Source organism: Schistocerca serialis, chromosome 1, assembly GCF_023864345.2.
Source record: "Schistocerca serialis cubense isolate TAMUIC-IGC-003099 chromosome 1, iqSchSeri2.2, whole genome shotgun sequence".
Lineage (NCBI taxonomy): Eukaryota > Metazoa > Arthropoda > Insecta > Orthoptera > Acrididae > Schistocerca > Schistocerca serialis.
The window spans coordinates 369,841,616-369,864,659 of record NC_064638.1 but is presented as its reverse complement, the minus strand read 5'-3'; the positions used below and the strand labels follow the sequence as shown (position 1 = coordinate 369,864,659).

General features: G+C 36.9%; 1 protein-coding gene across 2 annotated transcripts in view; it reads left to right on the top strand.

The window, feature by feature from the left end:
• LOC126470527 (neurogenic protein big brain-like) overlaps positions 1-8,143 on the top strand; it is a 301,068-nt gene extending 292,925 nt beyond the window's left edge. The window contains exons 6-7 of one of the 2 annotated variants that reach the window (XM_050098449.1): positions 2,684-2,842; positions 4,848-8,143. In XM_050098449.1, coding sequence (XP_049954406.1) covers positions 2,684-2,842; positions 4,848-5,662 — 974 coding nt within the window. In that variant the 3' untranslated portion in view covers positions 5,663-8,143. Of the gene's footprint in view, positions 1-2,683; positions 2,843-4,847 lie in introns of those variants that run through there. The other variant, XM_050098459.1, reaches the window with a different exon arrangement.
• Positions 8,144-23,044: the final 14,901 nt, after the last annotated feature.

The following is a 23,044-nucleotide window of genomic DNA, read 5'->3' as shown; positions in this document are numbered from 1 at the left end:
ATTTTGTGGTAATTGTCAGTTCAAAGATCAGATGTCATATTACACTCACTCTGGTCAAAGGCTTCCTTTTCTTTAGACAAGATCTAACTTCTCATGTCATTGACTATATCTTTTGATATCAAGACATTTCTTGCAGAAGGCAAAACCTCTGTGCACTCACTGTGTTGTCCTTCATACCAATGCAGATTAGTTCTTATGAAAGACTAATAAATGTTTCTCCCCTGACAATTTTGAATGACCACAGATCCAACACACACATTAACACATGCTTGTCATTGACTGTGTCCTTCCTGCCTTTTAAAACTGTTGTGGATCTCAAATGTATGATATTTTTCCACTTACATCTTTTCACAGACATGGTGTTTCCCTTGTATAGGAGTAACACTTCGCTTCCCTCTCTTTGGCACTGAATATAACCAACAGGATCACATCAGTCACTATCTGAAATGAAAAATAACAATAATCAACATTTGTTCTGTTGAATACACCACCTCCCTTTTTATCTTACCTCTTTAAAATAATGAAGGATTTTTTTTTTGAAATGAGAGTGCTAAAAGAAGTAAAGTGGAAAATTAAGATTCCTACAATGGTCCCAAGTTGAAACTTAGTAGATAATTCCTTTGGTAAATAAGAAATACCATTCAAATTAGAAATAGTATTCAAACTGTTCAGTGAAACTAAAGGACATAAAATCAATGGAACATTTTGCATAATTCCATTCCCAAAAAATTATTTTCCTTTTTAATTTTTTGTAACTGTGAGACATAATGACTTCCTGAATCTTCATCTGTGACTGAGCTTTTTAACTGCATTTAGCACTGAGATAAATTAGACAGTGAATGAAAGAAATGTATCAATTTGTATAATTTTAATCCATCACTCTTCAGAAACTAAAAGAGATATGAAAATAAAAATAAAACATATTTATTTGAGATGGTTTTATGAGCAAACAAGAGAAACTTCAGGAAAATTCAGGAACATTGTCATCAGCATCACATTCATCTACTGTGAAATGACAAATTCCTAATAAAAATTTAAACAACTAGCAGCCTGAAATTATACCACCTCGAATTATTCTGGGTCTGTCTAGTAGGATGTAAGTCCTGTCACCTAAAGTTTGTAGAAGGTGTGCCTTCATTGTCATAGCGCTATGGCAAAAGGCACTCACTGTCTATGAGTCTCATGGACTCAGTGGGAACTCGCAAGCTCACTGCGCCCAATGTTTATCGTTGGCACCTCATGGTCATGAGTATGCAACGTGGCAGCTACAAGCTTATGAGAAGGTATGAAAGCTGAGATGACCAGCTGTAATTTAATATTACTGCCTGTGTAGTACATATGGCCATAGTTCCCCCAGCATATTAAGATTGGTGATGAAACTATGCATTTGGTCGTACTTCAGAAAGAAGAAATGTTATGTTGGTTTCTGGGAACAGTGAGTGCTAAAGGTCACTCAGATATATGTCAAGAAAATCATTATTGTGTAACTTGTCATTTCTCTCTAGAATTCATTATCAAGTGCAGTGCACAACAAAAATGCAAATTACATATACACTTTCCAGACACACATACGGAATCTGTATTTGTTGTACCTTATGACTACAACTAAGAAAATTGGTTGTTATTTAAGCAGAACTCTTGAATGATAACAATTTAGTGAATATGTACATCATGGACTACTTTTCTTTCAGCATGAGCTATCATGTTAAGTTGGTTGCTGCATGGTTTGCCTGCTATGTATTGGATTTTTATTGAAAACGTATTAAACATTTCATTTTTGTCGACTTTGGCAGTTGCATAGCATGCTTTCTTGTTTGAGTTCCCCTGTGTACCACATATTAGTATGAAACTCTATAGACTGGCTCACATTTGTTTTAACTCTCAAATATGAAATAAAATCTACAATAAGTTATATTATGAAAACCAGAAATAATTATTGCATACTTGTGTTGAAGTGTTGCAAACATTTATGGGTTTAAATACTTTAGATGAAAATCAAAATTCTTATTCTATGATCCGTACCTGATGCTGAGCAAAGTGTGATCATCTAATTTTTCATTCTATTTTAGTGAACACAGAACTTCATTTTATAAATATGTAACTCAGTGGAGAGCAAGCCTGTCACATCTTTAAGTTTTAGAAACTGTATCAAGCACAACATAAATGATATTTTGTAGTGAATTACACTGCTAGATTTTTAATTTAAAAAGGGACTGCCATCATATGGAGTGACTGTATTAACCCACACTGACATAGTCAAAACTCTCAGTTCATAAAAACCTTGAAAAATTGATTTATAAATTATTATTTTGATTGCATGAGAGACAGAATTCAGTATAGTGTACAGCAGCCAGAGAGCATTTTTTTTTTTCAATCAATCACATTTAAATTTTAATATCTGTCTGGCTCTACAAATGTAGGAATAATACTATTTCAGATGTCATAAAATCTTATCAAGAAAATAAAACTTTGAAACTATAGGTTTAATGATGTGTCATTACATTCGTAATAGGTATGGCGAGTAACTCACTTACTTGTTAAAATTGATAGCATTGTTTTAGTGCAGCTTGCTTCCTACTTTAACAAGAACTCCCTTCATTATATTCAAAACATGTTTTGTGTCATACATATTCAAGAAAGGTTTGATTTGGTTATGGAGATACAATATTTGACATCTTTCCAGATTCATCAAGCATCCACTCTGATGAAGACCCATATGATGAACTGGAGAAGCCGTCTGGTCCTAAGTTTAATGGCTCCACATACAACACGCTACGTGCCACAGACTTGTACCGATCAGCAGTGAACCAGGCAGGACCACCAACTCCAGCCTCACCAACAGGTATAGTTTTAATGTATTTTTTCTGTTTTTAACATAATGATAGAGGATATTTCCTCCGTTTTTCGTGGTACTGTTTTTTTCAAATATCAGTATAACAAAAACCTAATCTTATTTGAGTACATTTCCTTGTAAAAGTAATGCTAATGCTAGAGGAGTGTGTCCCTTTATGATGTGCAGTGCCTATGTGATGGAGTGGGTATGACAATCAGTTCCAATCATAACATCAGGAAGGAAGTACACTACTCGTATTGTCTCTAGTTTGCCATGCCCTGAAGGTCAGTTTTGAAGTTTGATCATATCTGCATTGTTACGTTGTGACAGGAAGGGCTCTCAAGATGTCTCAGAGTGGACCAAAGTGATGTTGTTTGGACATGGAGGAGGTTCAGACATACAGGAAGTGTCAATGAATTGCCTTGATGAGGCCACTCAAAGGCTACTACTGCAGCTAAAGACTGCTACTTATGGATTTCAGCTCAAAGCAGCCATGAGAGGAATGCAATCATGCTGAATAATGATTTTTGTGCAGCCACAGACTGTTGTGTTTCGACTCAAACAGTGCAAAATAGTGCAACTTCATTCCTGATGTCCGTAGCCAGGTCCAACATCTAACACCTAGATACCATGCAGTGCTGTACAGATTGGCCCAACAACAAGGTGAATGGACTTATTCAAAATTGGCATCAAGTTCTATTTACAAATGAAACTTGCATATGCCTTAATCAGACAATTGTTGGAGACTTTTTTTTGAGATAGTCCTGTCAGCCTGAATGTCTTAGACACATTGCCTAGCAAGTGCAGTAAGGTGGTGGTTCCCTGATGTTTTGGTGTGGCATCATGCGGGGCAATGTACTCCACTTGTGATCACTGAAGCCGATCAGACAGCTATATGAGACAGAGGTGACATTCTCTGATGTATAGTGCAATCATATTGGCAGCATTTTGTAGAGGGATTTGTGTCTTAATGGATGACAATTCTTGTGCTCATCATGCACTTCTTGTGAATGCGTTCCTTCATGATAATGAACTCACTAGATTAGAATGGTCAGCATGTTCTCCAGACATGAACCCTTCTTATCATCCCTGTGATACATTGAAAAGGGCTGTTTTTGGATGAGATGATCCATCAACCAGTCTGAGATATCTGTGCTGAGTTGGAATTTAGGTATGGGACAGTCTGGACCAACCGTGCCTTGACAATCTAGTGGACAGTATGCCATGATGAATGTAGGCATGCATCAATGCTAGAGGACATGTTACCAGGTACTAGAGGTACTTGTGTATGCCACAGTCTGGAACACAAATTCTGAAAGTCTACATTATTATTGTACAACTTGCAATTCTTTTTGTGAATGATAAAGGAGAACTGAATTTTTTTATATCTATTCCATTTTTATGTAAAGGGTGAGGAAACCTAGAACCGTGGTGATGCAATATTTTTTTTTCAATGTGTGCATATTCATAATATGAATGTGAGACAAAGAAGGACAATAAAGTTGGTGAAATAGGAGCAACTAGACAATTTTATTGACACACAAGTAGAATAAATATACTTAAGATCTGAAACTTTCAGAACATGTTAAGTATTTTTTTCAGTAGGAAAACACAAGTATGACACATATAATGACAAAGGAGAGGTATACTGATGATGGAGAGCAGGAAAAGCTCTAATTCTGGGTTACATGAGAGGCAGTGAATTGACAAAGAGTTGGAAGTAACAATTATGTTTAAAGTTCGTACTACTGTATCCTTTCTAGTTCTTAAAACATGTTGATGTTACAGTTACTATTACTACCTTATCTACATGTTATCATGTTTGTTTCTTTGATGTACTGTCTGCTTTTCCCCACCGTCATAGGAACTGCTTACAAAATTTTCAGAGCTCAAGAATGAGTGTTTGTTCTTTGTCATTCATATGTTCAACAGTGCTGCAATAAAAGATTTAGTCCATCTAGTGCATCAATGTGATAGTTTGGGCAGCTTGTAATGTTAGATAAATTTGTTTCAGGTCCCGGTAATGCTTATTGTCCAAGTTTGACAACAGCCAGTCTCTACTCAGCACCACCCTGTAAACTTGACAGAGTGGAGTCTTTGTATGGAGGCACCAAATCACTGTATGCAAAGTCACCACCATTGACCAGAGCTAATCTGAACCGTTCACAGTCTGTGTACAGTAAAGTGCCTTCAGGCCCTGCCTGTGCACAGAGGGATGGACTTCCAAGACCTGGTCCTCTGGTGCCAGCACAATCTTTGTATCCTATGAGGTTCAACCAAAACCTGAATGTTACCAACCAAAATGCTCAAAACCAGCAAAGTCAGCTGCAGCAAAGATCAGATAGTATCTATGGAGTTCGTGGAGTAGCGACAGTTGCAAGTCGTCCTGAGGCAGGTGGTGTATACGGTGTAAGTCAGTGCAGTAGTGGGACTGGATGCAACACAGGGACAAACAAATATGGTGGAGGTTCTGCTCGTCCAGAGTCAATGTACGGCATAATATCACGCAGACAGGATTCAGCAGATTCTTCGTATGGGTCTTATCACAGTGGTGGAGGTGCAAGCACTGCCAACAGTTCTTCGACAAGAGGTGGTGTATCAGTAAATGGTGCAACTAATAGTGTTAATACTAGTGGACCTCCCAGTTATACAAATAATAAGTGTAGTTCTTCAGGAGCAACACAGGGATTTAATCCGACTAGGAATGAACTGAGACAATCACCTCAGCATCAACTGCTGTCACCTAACCCTACATCAGTAGTCAACCCTACTAATTCAGTGGCTTCATATCACCAAAATCAGAGGCACTCACCGAATACTCAGTATTAAATAAATGAAGGAGAAAAATTTAGCAAGAAATATATACTCATCTGTGTCATAGCTGAGGTGCTGTGACACTTTTAAGACATTCATGTATGAATAGAACTGAACTGGAATTGCAGGCAAAATTCACATGACTGAATAAGACAATGCCTGTGCCACTCCAGAAAATAATTTCGATTTGTAATACATCATTCACTTGTATACTTATCTTTCTGAAGATTAATGGTAGGGTGGAGTGATGCTATGATACTGATAGGCTGTATTGTGGGTTACCATTTTCCTCACAGTGCATTATGTTGGCATTTTTATGTAACCTAGTTTATGTAATGCTGATTAGCACAGTTTCTTCATTAACTGTGCTATGTATATAGCAGACATTGACTAGATTTTTTTTAGTTAACTGTTTTTTAACCAAAGGTTTGTTTGAAGAAATATGTTGTTATACTTCAGATTCTGTTATTGTATACAGCTCCTTTGTATCTGTGTCTATGTTTTTGTTATGCTATAAAGAAAGAGTTAATTTAGATAAGTCTTTGTTTCTCTTTCTGTTTCATTATATATGTTTCATATTCATAATTTTACTCTTTCCTTTTCACTGCAAATTTTACAAATTCAAGTGTGGTTGTGAAGATACAAACCTTTCCAGAAAATAAATGCATTTCATTTCCAGTGTACTATTGTGTATTGCCATAAAATACTAAATAATAAAAAGTGGTCTTTATACAACTTGTCAGTTAAAAGGAAGCAAGATATATATCAACTTACATTTATATATTATGTGTATATACTGCCACTGTTGTATATTGTGCAATCTTGAATTGTACCGATTGAGATGTTATACCTTTTAAGCCACTTTGAACAAAAAATGTAAATAGAATTTCTTTATTTAACACACCATAAATGATAAGTACACTTCTTTGATGGAATCATTTTAATGTGCAGTCATGAGTTCCTATAAAGAAGCAGAACCCAAAACCCAAAAAACTTGAAATAAACAAGTTAATGTTAATTTGAACTTTTGTATTATCAAGAGTTCTAGATAAAAATCTGATATGCCACTGGAAATTAAAATTGTAGTTTTTATTACAATGTTCAAATAATGTAATTGGATGATCAAATGTTTGAATTATTTGTAAGATTAAATGTTTTTACGTAACACTGTGTTCAAGAACTTGTGTAAGCATTGTCAAATTATTATACTGTCTATGTAAAAGATATCTGGCCTTCCAAATGACACCACAGAAAATCCCAACAACACCACAGAAAAATTCAAACAAGAAATTAAAGCTGAAATCTGCAATAATGCAAACAAGAACACAATACTCTGATACTGAATTTATACCACAACTGCTGGAGAAGGTTAATTTCCACAGTAATTTGCTGAAATTAGAGTTCTGGTATGATAATCCCTATATTATTGTAAAATATTTATAAAACTTGAATATAAGAAAAATTACTTTGCTGCAATAAATTGTGACTGTGAAAGAATGATATTAGCAGTGGAGAGCAAATTTGTTTTTTAAGATGGTTTTCACTATTTATTTTTTTACTGTTAAGCGAAAGGGACAATTTCACATTAAATGCCATGTGTGGATAAGGTTACAGGGAACACAGTTACATAGCTTGTTTGTCAGAAGATAGTAAGTTACGTAGTTCCAATGCATTGTTCGTGGATGCAGTAATTATTGCATTAATGATGTGTCAAAACACACTTCGGATTGTAAGGTGATTCATCTGCACATGCATTTTGTTGATTAAAGGAGGATTTATGGAAGGTTTACAGTGCTATGCAAGGAAAATAATATTTAATGGAACATATATTTTAAATTCTGGGAGTAATCTTATTATACTAGTGGTACACAGTCTGTGATTTGCTAATCTTGTTGAACAAAGAACTGACCAAGATTTCGTGTAGGTCTACTGAATTTCATTTATAGAATGTTATTACTCTTCACTGAACCAGCTCTGTCCTTGTGTAAAAATAGGAAGCAAACTAAAGGCTATGTTTATTAAAGGCATGATGCATTTCCAATGTAAAATGGCATATTCATTTGTGGAATTTGTTTAGTTGTCGAATGATGCCTCATTTGTTATGTTTTCATTATACGTAATGTTTTAAATGCATTTTTCTTAGCAGGAGGAACATTGTACAAAATTTGAGTTTTGATTCTCTGGACTATAAATTATTCTGTGTAATGTGCATGGAAAAAGATAAAAATGAAGAAATAGGTCACAGAAATTTTCTAAAAGTATTCATGCTCCTGTAACTGTCTATTTAGTATTCTTCTTATGTATCCCACATTTTTCATCTTGATGAATGTTTTAGAATAAATCTACTAAGTTTTTCCCTTACATACCTTGTAGCACAAAATGTCTAGGCAATTAGATTTATCATGGATGAAAATGCTACCTCAGGAAGTCTGATACTGTTACATAGAAAGACTAGATTAAAACTGGTAGTACTTGTATGATTCTGCAATAAAAAGATTGTGAAACTCTAAAAGAAGTCCTATTTATTTGTCTTTATTTACTGTAATTTGTTATTACTTGCTTCTCAAATAATTACAGATAACTTCTTTTCTTTTATGTGAGAACTGCATGAGCAGTGAAGAGGGTATTGAACGAAGGCAGCCATAGTCAAATTGATGTAAGTAATTTTGTCACAGATCAAGTGCTGTGCCTATGGAAAATAATGTTTTAATAATTCCAGAAACCAACTGTAAAGTTTCAAGTCTTCTAAAATTGTCTGTATGTTTATGAAAAATCAAAAAAAGAGGGGGAAGATTTGTATGTTGAAATGTTTTGAAGCTAAAACTTAACAAACTGAAGACAAAAAATTTATTCAGCTTCTCAAGACTGAATAAACTCATGTTTACATAATTTTTCCTTGAGGTTTTACAGCTATAAACTGGGCAGTAGTTAAGACATTGAGGTTCAGTCATTTAGAAAAATTACAGGCCAAGAAAACGATCGATTTATATTACTGGTACATCTCTGTTTGATACATCTTAAAGAGCAGTACACTATCAAAAAGACCGAGTTTCAAGGCATATTTTTCATCTCTATTTTGACTCTGTGATAGATCACAAATTTTCCATAGTTATGACAAAGCATAATTATGCTTAAAAAAAGTGAGGTGAATTCTTGAGTAATTTTACAAGTAATGGTCTTTGTATGGAAAAGTCTGATACATTCTGTCATGCAGAAAAGTATGTTGCAATAAAGGAAATACCAGCTTCTTGATTTCCTGCTTGTTTTGCCAGATGATTGTTTGGTCTTCTCTGAACAGAACTTGCAAACCTGTCTATGATGCTGCTTCTTCATAGTAGCAGGAATTTTATATGGAAAAAGTCGTCCTACGTGGCTATTGTTGATAGTCACACTAGGAACAATTTTTGAGCCAGTACTGTGCTTTCCTGGGACAGTTTTTCAGATATTTTCCAGACTGTTCACACTCAGACTCCGTTATTTAGAATCATTCAGCTCTTCCTCTGCGGCTTACAAAATTTCTTGCTCTCTCAACAAATGTGAAATGCAGCCTATGGGAATACGTAACAATGTGTCTCATGGCAACATGAGCACACAAAGGCAGCTCTTAAAGTTCGTTACTGCTTCTTTCAAAGTAAATCTAGAAGTGACCACAGGGAGCAGTATCTGTCAAAAGACAGGTAGCAAGATGCTTGTACATTGTTCTCATGCAAAACCAATCCAGTTTTTGAGTGATAAGTGGCTCATGCCTTGTGAAACATCATTGCCACATGAGAGATACTCGGATTCACTCATTTGAATGCAGTTTCATGACCCGAGTTGTGCTCCAACTTGGCCACCAAAGTGAACTGGTGATTGTGACTACCATTGTCAAATGCTGGTTAGTAGCTTTAGTAATTAATTTACACTGTTGCTGCTATCACAGGCAGACATTATGTGGAGATGTAAATGCATTTTTAGTCTTACTAACATGCAAAAACAATAGGTAGAGAAAAGCAATTGAGACATACTACAGACATGAAGTGCTGGATAGGCACATAAAAGGATTTGGACATTGTAGCTCAGCTTGTGAATTTGCATTGTTTTCTGGAACAAACTAGGCTATATTGAACCACATTGGATTCATTTATACTGTGCAACAGAAGTTCCACACAATGGTAGCTTATTTCTATGAAGTGTCTTGAGTACTTTTGCACTGTTATTAAATTTTCTGACAGTGTTTGTATTTCAGTCGTCTTTCTGATTATAGTAAGTGTTAAGATTGCCACAGTAAGCTCATGCTTTTGTTGTTATCTGAAATCCAGAGTCATTGTGTATACACGTCAACCCTGTGCACACTCTCTTGCAAGAACATACAGTACACTTGTGTCATTGCAACCAGATTAATGTCTTTTAGCCCAAGTCAATCACTCACAAGGCTTCTTGTGCATTTATAGGTGAGTTTTAAATTGTACTTTTGTGAAATTTGTGGTTTGTCAGTTACAGTATGAATTAGGGGCAGAAAACATGTAGTGTTGCTGTGGTTGTTGCATGAGTTCATTTTAAGGTCCATCACATGATTTCAGTTCTCTTCCAGAATGTGAAAGATGGATTACATTTCACCTACAACTATTATGCTTGGCTTAAGCTATCAGAGAACATATTGGAGCTGACTGGAATGGTTATTTGGGATCTAGTGCAAATATTGCTCAACGTTCATTTTTAGTTCATTGTAAGTAATAGTGGTAACCAGCAAATACCTCATTCTGTAAAGAATTGAACCCAAATATAAGAAACAGCTTCAGACATCTGATTACTTTCTGAGTGGGTTAACATGTTAAATATTTGTCCTTAAGCATGTAATTGAGAAAAAGTTTAGGAAAGGTTTGAAAGTATGCTTAAAATTTGTTGCAAACACTGAATTAATATAGTCTGGGTAATTTGTCTCCATGTTAATCAAAATGCAGCATTCCAAAAATCTCAATGTTTATGACATATCTTCTGAACAAATAGTTAACAGATAAAGTTAAGGAACATACAGTCATTTCCACAATTCTTGTGGAGGATGGTTCAATAATAGTTGGAGAGACTGTGCAGAATACGTTAACTGCCCTCTTTCCCATGACAGTGGAGCAGTGATACTGAAAAACAAACTAGATAACTAGAAGGAAAGTTATCTGTTAATGTCAACATCTGCACAAGAAAAAGTTGCTGTTGCAATTTCTGAACTAAAAACTTGTAAGGCACCAGGCTCAAATAGTGTCTATTCTGAGGTGTTCCAGATGGTCATTTCACTTGTAGTGCCTTATCTGACAGTATTGTTGGACAAGCCATTGTTAACAGATATTGGAGACCTGGGGAATGGAGCCTTAAAAAAGGAAATACTAAAGACCTTTCACTAGCAAAAAGCTACAGACACATGTGCTTACTAAATACTTTGGCCAAGGTCCAACAGCCCTGTTGTATGGCTGTTTTGGGCATATACAAAGATCTTGGAGCTTAGTGTAGAACAATCTATAGACGATGAAGTTAACAGAGCCTTTCAGTCTGTAGATCCCTTGAATTTGAAGTATGTGACTGCAATCATGGTTGATATCATAGGTACCTTCAAAGTGATATAATACCGTAGAGAGGCAGCACTGCAACCAGAGTGAAGCAAACTGAACAATCCTCTGCCTTGTTTTCGGATGTCAAAAGAAAGGGGGCATGATATAGGCTAGAGGCAGATAATGTGTCAAAAAACTATGAAATAATGTACAACTGTAAATGTTTAGCAGTTACAGCCAGAAGTGAAATTACCCCCGATAACAGCAGACAAACACATACTATACATCATCTTTCAGCAATTACTGTAACACACATATATGAATACTCCAGTACGAGACAATCTATTGTGTGGCATTCAGAACAAATAAGAAGACATGGTCTGTAAGATTCAGATTAGGATCAGTCTTCATGTGTTTCATACACCCCTCACTATACATAAGACACAGCAAATACAAAAAAATTCCAACATCAGTGGGAGATATCAGTAACTCCAAGTTCAGAAGAATAGAGTTAAGGGCAAAATGCACTGGTAAAAGTTTGTGTTTATATAAATTGTATGTATCATATGGTTAAATTTTATTTTGAAATAAGTGAAATAATCTGTGTGTTATGTGGACCACACACATAAACCCCAACTTGCACATCAGGTACTGGTACACTATGATCTAGCCAACCTAGCCAGCTGAATTAACAAAGAAGTTGTTGAATGATTTTTAGGTTATGTAATTAACACTGTAGACACTGTGGAGCTAAACTAGCTTTCTCCTGAATTAGCTCATCCTGTAGACCCAAACTAAGCAAAATGACTACATAGCAAGATTGCTTCACAGAGCAATTTGTACTTTTTACTTTTTGTACAAATGGCTCCTTATATAATTTAAAGTTAAGTTTGAAGTAACTATCTGTTCACAGGAAATTAGAGGCCCTTCATCTGTAATGCATGTTTTCTATTGCGATTGCATCACTGAATTAAAATTTTCAGAAAGCAACAAAAACAATTATTGGAGTTATGCATATTGCAACTGTAAAAAACTGTATCACTTACTTTATAACACTTATACAAAAAGATGTAATCCCATCCAGCAACTAAGTTTTCAGGAACAATAGAAGCTTTTGATATTACGTTACTGAAGTCTAAGAAATGTTACAAAGTATGATGCATGTTTTTGTCAGGATTTCCATCATCACAAAATTCTCAAAATATATAAACAAAGGCACACATGTACACAAAACACAGCATAGTTGAAACCTCCTGGCAGACTGTGTGTCATGGGCCTTGCCTTCCATGGGCAAGTGCTTTACCAACTGAGCTGTGCAAGCATAATTCACAACACATCCTCGCAGCTTTACTTCCACCTGTACATAATGTCCTATGTTCTAAATTTCACAGAAGTTCTCCCGCGAAACTTGTGAGACCAGCACTTCTGAGAGAAAGAATATTATGGAGACATCGCTTAGCCACAACCTGGAGGATGTTCCAGAAAGAAATTTTTGCTCTGCAGTGAAGTATGTGCTTCTGGGAAGCATCATATCAGTGATCAGTGCACACTCTGCTGCAGACTGAAAATTTCATTTGGGAACATCCCACAGGTTGTGGCTAAATCATGTTTCTTGCAGGAGGGGTAGTCTCAAAAATTTCACGGAAGAACTTCTGTGAAGTTTGTAAGGTAGGAGATGAGATTTTGATGAAATAAAGCTGTGAGGATGTGTTGTGAGTCATGTGTGGGTATCTCAGTTGGTAGAGCACCTGCCTGCAAAAGGCAAAGGTCCTGAGTTTGAGTCTTGGTCTGGCACACAGTTCTAAGCTTCATATCAGCTCACATTCCACTGCAGAGTGAAAATTTCATTCCACAACACAATTACAAAATGTATTATGTAAAAATATGTACATCAGTATTCAATCTTTTTTAGAGATACATGTATGGATCTATACTCTGAGTACATGGCAAGCATGATTCCAAAAAGAAATTCAGCATTTATGTGGTTTACAAAACCATTTGTGAACTCTCCTTCTTGCAAAACAACCACAGAATGACTTCTAGAAACATAGAAATTAATAGTACAGTGTGGCACTGCAGGGAATGCTTCATACCATTCTAAGGAAAAGAATGCTTAATGTGGTGTCAGGCTTAAGCATGAATAAGCAATGAAGAAAATAGGGGAAGAAAGAAGATTATTGGATGTGATCAGAAAGAGGAAAAAAATCTTGGCTGGGACATATACTGCATAGGAAAAAGGAATTATAGAGGAAAAATGTAAGGACTTAGAAGAAGAGGTAGGAAGAGAACTGGAATGATGCATGACATTAGAGGAGGATGAATTTACAAACAGATGAAGGAAGATGCTTAGAACAGGACACAATAGAGAGGCTCCATTTGAAACCTGTCATAAGACAGATTTACTAAGGAAGAAGCCTCTCTATGTATACTATATCTCTTTGGGTGCCTTCAATAATCTATGGTGACCTGCCATATCCACATGCCTGTATGATTAAGGGTCACAAAATGTCTTCACTACAGCTGTGTCAATTATTGTAGAGGAGACAAACTGAAGCATTTTTTTAAAATAATTTATGGACAGCTAAGGTTTGAGCTGCATATTACACTACCTGTATTGTTTAATGTGCATGACTGCACAAGTTCAGCAGTCAACAGTTGTGGCATTGTCAGTTGGTAAGCCCATCCATCACAGCAAAGTCATACTGCATCAGAAGGGAAAAATTTGTTTTTAATTGTCCTGAGGCAAAAAACCACATAAAAATTAAAATGACATAGGTTTTAAATTTTCCTGCGGTCATAAACCACATAAAAATCAAAATGACTTCAGTTTTTACGCTACTGGCCATTAAAATTGCTACGCCAAGAAGAAATGCAGATGATAAGCAGGTATTCATTGGACAAATATATTGTACTAGAATTGACATGTGATTACATTTTCACGCAATTTGGGTGCATAGATCCTGAGAAATCAGTGCCCAGAACAACCACCTCTGGCCGTAATGACGGCCTTGATACACCTGGACATTGAGTCAAACTGAGCTTAGATGGCGTGTACAGATACAGCTGCCCATGCAGCTTCAACACAATACCACAGTTCCTCAAGAGCAGTGACTGCCGTATTGTGATGAGCCAGTTGCTCGGCCACCATTGACCAGACGTTTTCAATTGGTGAGAGATCTGGAGAGTGTGCTGACCAGGGCAGCAGTGAAACATTTTCTGTATCCAGAAAGGCCCCGCACAGGACCTGGCAACATGCGGTCGTCCATTATCCTGCTGAAATATAGGGTTTCGCAGGGATCGAATGAAGGGTAGAGCCATGGGTTCATAACACATCTGATATGTAATGTCCACTGTTCAAAGTGCCGTCAATGCAGACAAGAGGTGACTGAGATATGTAATGAATGGCACCCCATACCATCACCCCAGGTGATACGCCAGTATGGCAATGACAAATACACGCTTCCAATGTGCGTTCCAATGTGCGTTCACCACGATGTCGCCAAACACGGATGCAACCATCATGATGCTGTAAACAGAACCTGGAGTCATCCAAAAAAATGACGTTTTGCCATCCATGCACCCAGGTTCGTTGTTGAGTACACCATTGCAGGCGCTCCTGTCTGTGATGCAGTGTCAAGGGTAGCCAGAGCCATGATTTCCGAGCTGATAGTCCATGCTGCTGCAAACGTCGAACTGTTCATGCAGATGGTTGTTGTCTTGCAAACATCCCCGTCTGTTGACTCAGTGATCGAGACGTGGCTGCACGATCCATTACAGCCATGCGGATAAGATGCCTGTCATCTCGACTGCTAGTGATACGAGTCCATTGGGATCCAGCACGACGTTCCATATTACCCTCCTGAACCCACCAATTCCATATTCTGCTAACAGTCATTGGATCTCGATCAACGCTAGCAGCAATGTCGCGATATGATAAACCGCAGTCACGATAGGCTACAATCCAACCTTATCAAAGTCGGAAACGTGATGGTACACATTTCTCCTCCTTGCACGAGGCATCACAACAACATTTCACCAGGCAATGCTGGTCAACTGCTGTATGCGTATGAGAAATCGGTTGGAAACTTCCCTCATGTCAGCACGTTGTAGGTGTCGCCACCAGTGCCAACCTTGTGTGAATGCTCTGAAAAGCTAATCATTTGCATATCACAGCATCTTCTTCCTGTCGGTTAAATTTCGTGTCTGTAGCATGTCATCTTCATGGTGTAGCAATCTTGATGGCCAGTAGTGTAATTATCGTGGGGCCAAAAACCACATAAAAAGAGAAATGACATTGGTTTTAATTGTTGTGAGACTGGCACAAGATGTATTCAATGTGCTGTCCACTGCATTCTGCCACAAGTTGAAACTGAGAAACAGCATGCCCCACAACAAATCAGAATGCCTCGCGGGTCCTGTTCAGAATGCATTGTGCAAATGCATGCCTTCAATTTAGCTATGTTTGTAATTGAAGCCCTGAACACATCTTTCAGATAACCACACAGCCTGAAGTTACACGGTTTGAGATCAGGTGATCTGGATGGCAATGCTGTAGGGAAACGATAGCTGATAAGTCTAGCATTTCCAAAATACTGTTGCACCTGATGCTTCACTGGCTGTGCAATGTGTGGAGGAGTGCCACCTTGCATATAAATGATCCTACCCACACGTCCATGCTGTTGAACGGTTGGAATGACATTGGAGTGCAGAAGACTCTCGTAGCATTTTCTCATAGCATTTACAAGAGACAGTGCACATAAAAGGACTCGCAGGACTCATCACTTCAATAAATACATAGCCCTAAGATAAACAATGCTGTCAACCTGCACCACACCGTCACCTTTCCAGAATGAAGTGGTACCGGCTGAGATGTGCGGGGATTTTCCGCTACCCATAAAATGCAATTCTGAACATTGACATGCCCTTGGAGATAGAAACGAGCTTCATCCACCACAGAATGTTCCATGGCCATTCATTGTCCACTTACACATGAGCAAGAAATTCCAGAGTGAACATTTATCTTGCTGGCAGGTCAACAAGAAGTAAGTCCTGAACATGGCTGATTTTGTGTGGCTAATGAAGGATGTTTTGAGGTATTTAATACACCATGCTCATAGGCATGTCCAACATTCAGGCAATTCCCCATGCACTACATGTTTGCACACCACTGCTCCAGCCTTGCTGCAGTGCTGTGGCCATATCTTTGACAGAGGTCTGATCAATTGTTTTCCTCTCTTTGTCACACCCCACTTCAAAAGAATATCTTTTCAAACTTTGTAATCATTTTCTCCAGACACCTAACAGAGATCAGTCCAATACCTCTTTTCATACTCTTTAGATCCAGAAATTCTGCAGGGCTACTGGGTGTACAGTCACCTTCCACGTAAAAGAGATATACCAGCAGCACATGATTCTTCTTGAAGACAGTCAGCCGCGTGGGATTAGCCGAGCAGCCTAAGGACTGTGCGGCTGATTCCGGCGGAGGTTCGAGTCCTCCCTCGGGCATTGGTGTGTGTGTTTGTCCTTAGGATAATTTAGGTTAAGTAGTGTGTAAGCTTAGGGACTAATGTCCATAGCAGTTAAGTCCCTTAAGATTTCACACATTTTTTGAAGACAGTCATGTCGGGTATCTTGGACGCAAACTGAGGAACAGCATGTGACATTTCTGCTCTGCTGCAAATGAGGCAGAGGGGCAAATGTATGGTTCAGAATATATCTTGGCTCATAAAAGTCATAGCGGCTCTATTCCCTGTTGGTGTATTACAAAAATAATTTACTAAAAGGTGATCCAGCAGTCAAATAACTGAAGGTAGACATGTTATTTTAAGTATAAATTAATGAGCATAAATAAACAGTGAAACATTTGTAATAAACAGAGGCAACACTGCAGATTTAACTTTTAAGAACAGATGATTTATTCAATAAATTCCAAATTGCTACTGAATGGTGGTCCTATAATCAGCTTTATACACAAATAAATTTAATTATTGAAGTATATCAGCAGTCTTTGAATTACCTAATATGACACAAAAGATGACAGAATCTCCACTAAGTCAAGCGATGATGTCCACTCAGTACATAAATTCCTTTGCCTGCATTCTTAAATGCCCATAATCTAGATCCTACAAGTGTTCCAAAGTGTCTCTACATAAATAAAATCACACCACTCTGCCAGACTTTCTGATGGCAGAAAACTAGAGCCTCTTCTCCATGATCAAAGTCCCAAACTGTTCTCCCATCTCTTTGTCCATTCTGCTCCCAGCAGCATCTCTTCCATCTCCAGTGTCCTCTAATGTCATGACTCTTCATCCAATGAGACCGTAAGTAGCTCTCCATCAAGTTATGCACTTCATACAACATTTGATTTATATGCAAATAGATCACTGTTCCTACACTAATGTTTCTGTAACTAAAATACTTATTATAATTGGCAGGTTAAGGCAAGATGTGTCTGTTGATACCAATCCTTATCATTTTTAATTACATACATCATTAAAATGGGCATATTTGTGCTTCCAGCACTTCATTCACGTTATAATCAGCACTGATCATAGTTTAGTAAATCAGTTCACTAATAACTACAAAATGGTTCATTTTCTCAGTGTGATTGTGGAGAATGACATGGTTAGATACCCTTAGACCTATACATTTAATATTACAGAATATTTAGCAACAACAATGTAATATTCATTTTTTGTGTCAACGATGGCTATTGTGCAATGCCATTACTGGCCAGTTGTTTACTGCATATCATAAAATTATTTATCACTCAGTAAATTAAACATTTGTTGTGGAATGAATGATTTAATTGCAAATGTATTTATGCCTGCACATGGGAATTTTTATACACTGTATTGTACTCTACTGAGTGATTTGATGTTTTCTTCATTTATTGTGCCAGTTTTCCCAGCCTCATTCAGGTTTTTAAAGTGTTTACGACGTGTACAATTAGCCAGCTCTGTGCTGCAGGGTCTGGTTACCTGCAGTCCATCACGATTGTTCTGCAGCCGCCTGTTATAGCCCTACTGATAAAACCCAGTCACTCACTCACACTAATTTTGGCATTTTGCACAGGTCCTCTCCATTTCTGCTTAGCGGAAACCATTCCCACCCTATTAGCTTTCTGTTCATATTTACTCAGCTTCAAAATCCAATTTACTCTCTGTTATGTTTAGCTGCAGTCTTGGGATTCTCTCAAGACTTGATAAATTATAATCTCCTATTGTAAGCACATCCTCACCACTTAATAAACATTAACTACTTGTTAATCTCAGTTCCACCAGGAGTTTCTCCCTAGACTTGTTAAGTTACAATCCATGTGTTGTGCATCTGTTGGTATGTATATTCTAATGCTTAAGTGCCCATCTATTGGTGACATTTTATTTAAACTTTGTTATTCCATGGTGTTTCCCCCTGCATCAATAATATGCTGTTCAAGTTTGATGTCATTCTGAGCAGTGGTTCTCTTTCTACAGCTTTTTGAAACTATAACTAATTATGGACACCCTGTATATTTGTTGAGAAAACCAGCAACCTGTTGCACAAAAAATTTTATTTCTGTACTGGTTTCATGCACCTAGTGCCTTTCTTCAGAACACTGCACAAATAAGTATGAGCTAGATAAGGATATTAGAAAATTTAAGAAGAAAATGTTTAAAAATTTAGAGCATTAATGCAGAAAGAGCTCATGAGTACTTACTTATGGATTACGGTACATGTACAAATGTGGTATATGGATATGCTTGTTAATAATGTGCCAATTGTAAGCATGTACCACCTCTTTGCAAATTTTAATGTTTTTTTATTAATTTTTGTAATATTATTATCTAGCTTTTCCTTATTTGTGGTATATTTAACTGTGCGGTGGAGTCAATTCTGGAGGGTTCCTGGTGCCTTTTACATCACACCTGTTCAGCATGATTCATTCATTGATTGATTTACACATTACGTTCCATGCATCTATTTAGGAATGAGAACCTTCAGATTTATAGAATGCGTTATTTTATAGATTAACTCACAGAAACAGCAATTGCTGCCTAGCTTTCTTAAATATACTAACAACCAGACACAATTAGCACTAATATACTCACATTGTTAATTATGGGGATTACTTTCTCAATGACTGCTCTGTATACAGGGTGATTCAGCTACACAGTTAACTTCAAAAAGTTCCAGAACAGTTTACGGTATCGTAAGACTGTTTACGCTCAGATGAACTGTAAGAAACTCCTCATCAAAAGATATATAATATAATTTCATAGTTATATTAATTACGGAGACATTGGCAACAACTTTGCTTTTGCAAATAGACCTGCAATAATTTCTGTTGATGATATTGAAGTTCTAAAATAGATGAGTTCATGGAATTTCAATCTTAAAAATCCAATTAGTAGTTTTGGAGGAATTACAAATTTAGAACTTAGGATTTATCTGTTTTTGTACATGAAACTAACTGTTGTCTTATGTGGAAGTTAATAACTTGATAGCCAAATATGGAAATATGTCACGTCAGATGGAGAGGAAGCAGATTGTTGCAGCAATGCTATATGGGTATAAAGATGCATGGAGGAAGTGTAGCTATCATTCTGTCTGCATCATTCATGTATGTCCAATGCTCATTAGTTTAAAAAATAAATGTTTTTCACTAAACAAGAGAAACTAGACATGCTATTCTTCATGGAGACTGCAGAAGGAATTTGAAGAGAACAGTTGCATTATACTCACAAAGGAACCTCGACAAATGATGCCCAATAAGAATGACGCTTTAGTGACTGTGTAAAAAATTGTTATTGAAAAGGCACTGAAATACTATGCAAAGGATAAGGAGCATGCCTGCAATGAAGAGAGTTAATGAAATAGACACTGATCACAATCCACCTTAGCTCTAGAGAAATGGCGAGTGACTCTGGAATATATCAGCCCAGAGGTGTTTGTATTTTGTGCTCAAATAGCCTCTATCTGTATAGTGTGTCACTTCACCAGCAGATAACCAGAGGGATTGCAGAAGACACATGAAATTCCATAATTTTGTTCTGATGTACCCTTTCTCTGAAGAATTGTCTTTATTCATGAAGCAACCCACACAAACCGTGGAAAGCTGAGTGTAAGAAATATGCATTATTGGTTCACTGCGAATGCATGCTGACAGGTTTCACACTAGAAACAATGAAGTGTGTATGTTTGGTGTGGGGTTATTGGAGACTACCTAACTGGTCCTTACTTCATTGAAGAAACCATAACAGGTAAAAGATATGCTCAGTTTCTTGCCAAATTGCTACCTTATCTCCTAGGTGAACTACCATTTGAAATACAAAGATGTATGTCATAACATTATGATGGGAGCCTATCTCACCACTTGCTTGTAGTTACGAAAGCATTCACCGACTCTTTTCTGGTCACTGAAGAGAGTGTCAAGACATTATCAGTTGCAGCCTGCACATTTGCCTGACTCAACATCACTGGGCCTTTTTCCCTGCACAAGTTCTGACAACCCAAGGTGATTTAAAACAACATCACTTCATTGAAGGATTTGAAATGATACTGAAGGAATACCCTCAGTCTGTCACAGACTCTTGCAGCAGTGACTGCAAATATTTATTACAGAGATGGTGGACATAAAACATAAATGAAACTGTAGTGTTTGTGGCCACATTCTTTTGTGTTTACCTTTCCATTGCTATTGCTATTCCGCAAAGTAAGTCTGTTCCCTGACACTAAATTCAATACACAAAGTTATTATTTAACAGTCTTTACTCCTCAGTTCTCTGTTGTACAAATTCATTCAATTTTTGATGTACATCTTGCTTTCAATGTTCTGAGAGAAACAAGAGCAGAACTGTTAGTGTAGTTAACTCTTAAATCATTCTTTCCCCTCCAGTTGATGTGTCAATCCAACCACATGCAGCCAAGAGTGATTATTGTCAGTTTAAAGCAAAATTTTCTCCACTATTCTGATTTTGTCTTAGTTGTATGATAATGGAGCAACTCAACAACCTGATGCAACAGTTGTGTGTGACAACACTAACTTCTGCGTAAGGTAGCAATTTGTTCTAAATATTGTAATTTCTCTGGAACTAAAAATATAATATTCCAGGATGAAAGACCATTGAATTTGTCTGATTTAGAACTACATTACGACTTTTCTTCCTTTTATTGAGATCGGTTACTGTTTTATTTACTACTTCATACTGAGCACTTGGATAACTTTAATGGTCACAGAGAATGTTGTCAGTGTCGACATGCGGAAAATGTTGAATGAATACTAGTATCACCTGGAATTCACATCCTGCAAACTAAATATGTTGATAAATTATAGGAGTAGCTAAAGAGGTTGTTTTCAACTTAACTTCTAAATATTTTGCAGTTTCCAGTTCTCACGCCTAATGCCTGCTGGTTATACGTAAAAAGACCCTGAGGCCAGAATAATCTACATGGAGACTGATTTTGCTTCCGGTCTTGTGGGTTGTGAATATCACAGTTCATTCTAAATTTGTTCTTATTGTTAATTACAAATAAACCTAGGGAGTAAATGTGTTGATGACACATGTGTGTAAGAATCCCATAGTCTCTGAACATGTTTCTGGAAGATATTCAGTTATCACCTTTACATAATTTTCTCTCTGTGCACTTCTGTAAAATAAATACGTTTCTGACCGTAACTGTATTGTTCCAGATTATGCCATACAGAAATATACCAGCAATCTTGTCTGTGGCTCAACACACAGAGAGAGATTTCTGAGTGCAAAAGCAGGCAGAACTGAGCATTCTAATTAACTTATTCACATATAGGTGCCACAAGTTGTAAGCCTAGAAATTTCATGCAAGGGATTTCATTTACTGTGTGCTGACTGATCCCTACATATTTTTATTTATTTGACATTGCAAGGCCTGCTATGAATTTAAGTAAGAGTAAGAGTGCTGTGAAAGAAGTTTCTTATGATCACACCCTTGGATAAAATTCATGGTATTCATGCTCTGTCAAATTGGGATAAAAACATGAGCTGTTGATAATTTCCTCCATCAGGATCAAATGGCTGTCATAACTGATTTATTTATGCTGTGATGGACTATTATTGGCCCATGATTGACAGATTTACACCACAGTGACATATTGCCAGAGATTATTTCAGCATCTGATACGCTAGTAGTGGTTATTGGAACATAAACAACCCAGAAAATTTCTTTGCACACTTTTAACATCAAGAGGCTCCTTCTGTGCTACACTAAGATTATAGCTGCTGTCCTGGCTCAACACTTTGTTTCAAATACCACCATAGTCAGAAAAGTTACTGATTTTCAGTGAATAAATGTTTGTTGTGATCTCTTTAACTGAGTTGGCAAAACTGATGTCTACTGTTACAGTATGCTGATGTGACACTTTTGCTCCTGTAATTTCTCTTTCTGTTAGGAGAAATTCTGCCAAATGTTTCCACTGACTGTTATCAGTAAGATGAAAATCATTTATGTTATAGAGTTTCTTTGTTTCGTGTTTAACAATGCTCCACATTACTTTTGCTCTGTTATTTGAAGTTTATCTATTTTATGCACAGTCTATGTTTCTTTTTTCTTTGTTGATATTACAATGAAGAATTTTGCAATGTTGCCTGTGATGAACCTTCAAGTTGTGGGGATGTAGAACCACTTGCTCTACTCCCCAATAATATTGCTGCCCTATTACAACAAGAACAACTGTATCTTTGCCAGATCAGTTCTCTGTAATATGTGCTCTATGCTGCATGCATTATTTATACACTGTGAGAATAAAAGTATTCATTGTAAATGGCAGGAGGACAAGTTATTATTTATTGCCATAATTACCATACCCACTCCCCACTACCTACAGTGGAGACCCCATTATCTTCTTTCCAGCCATGGC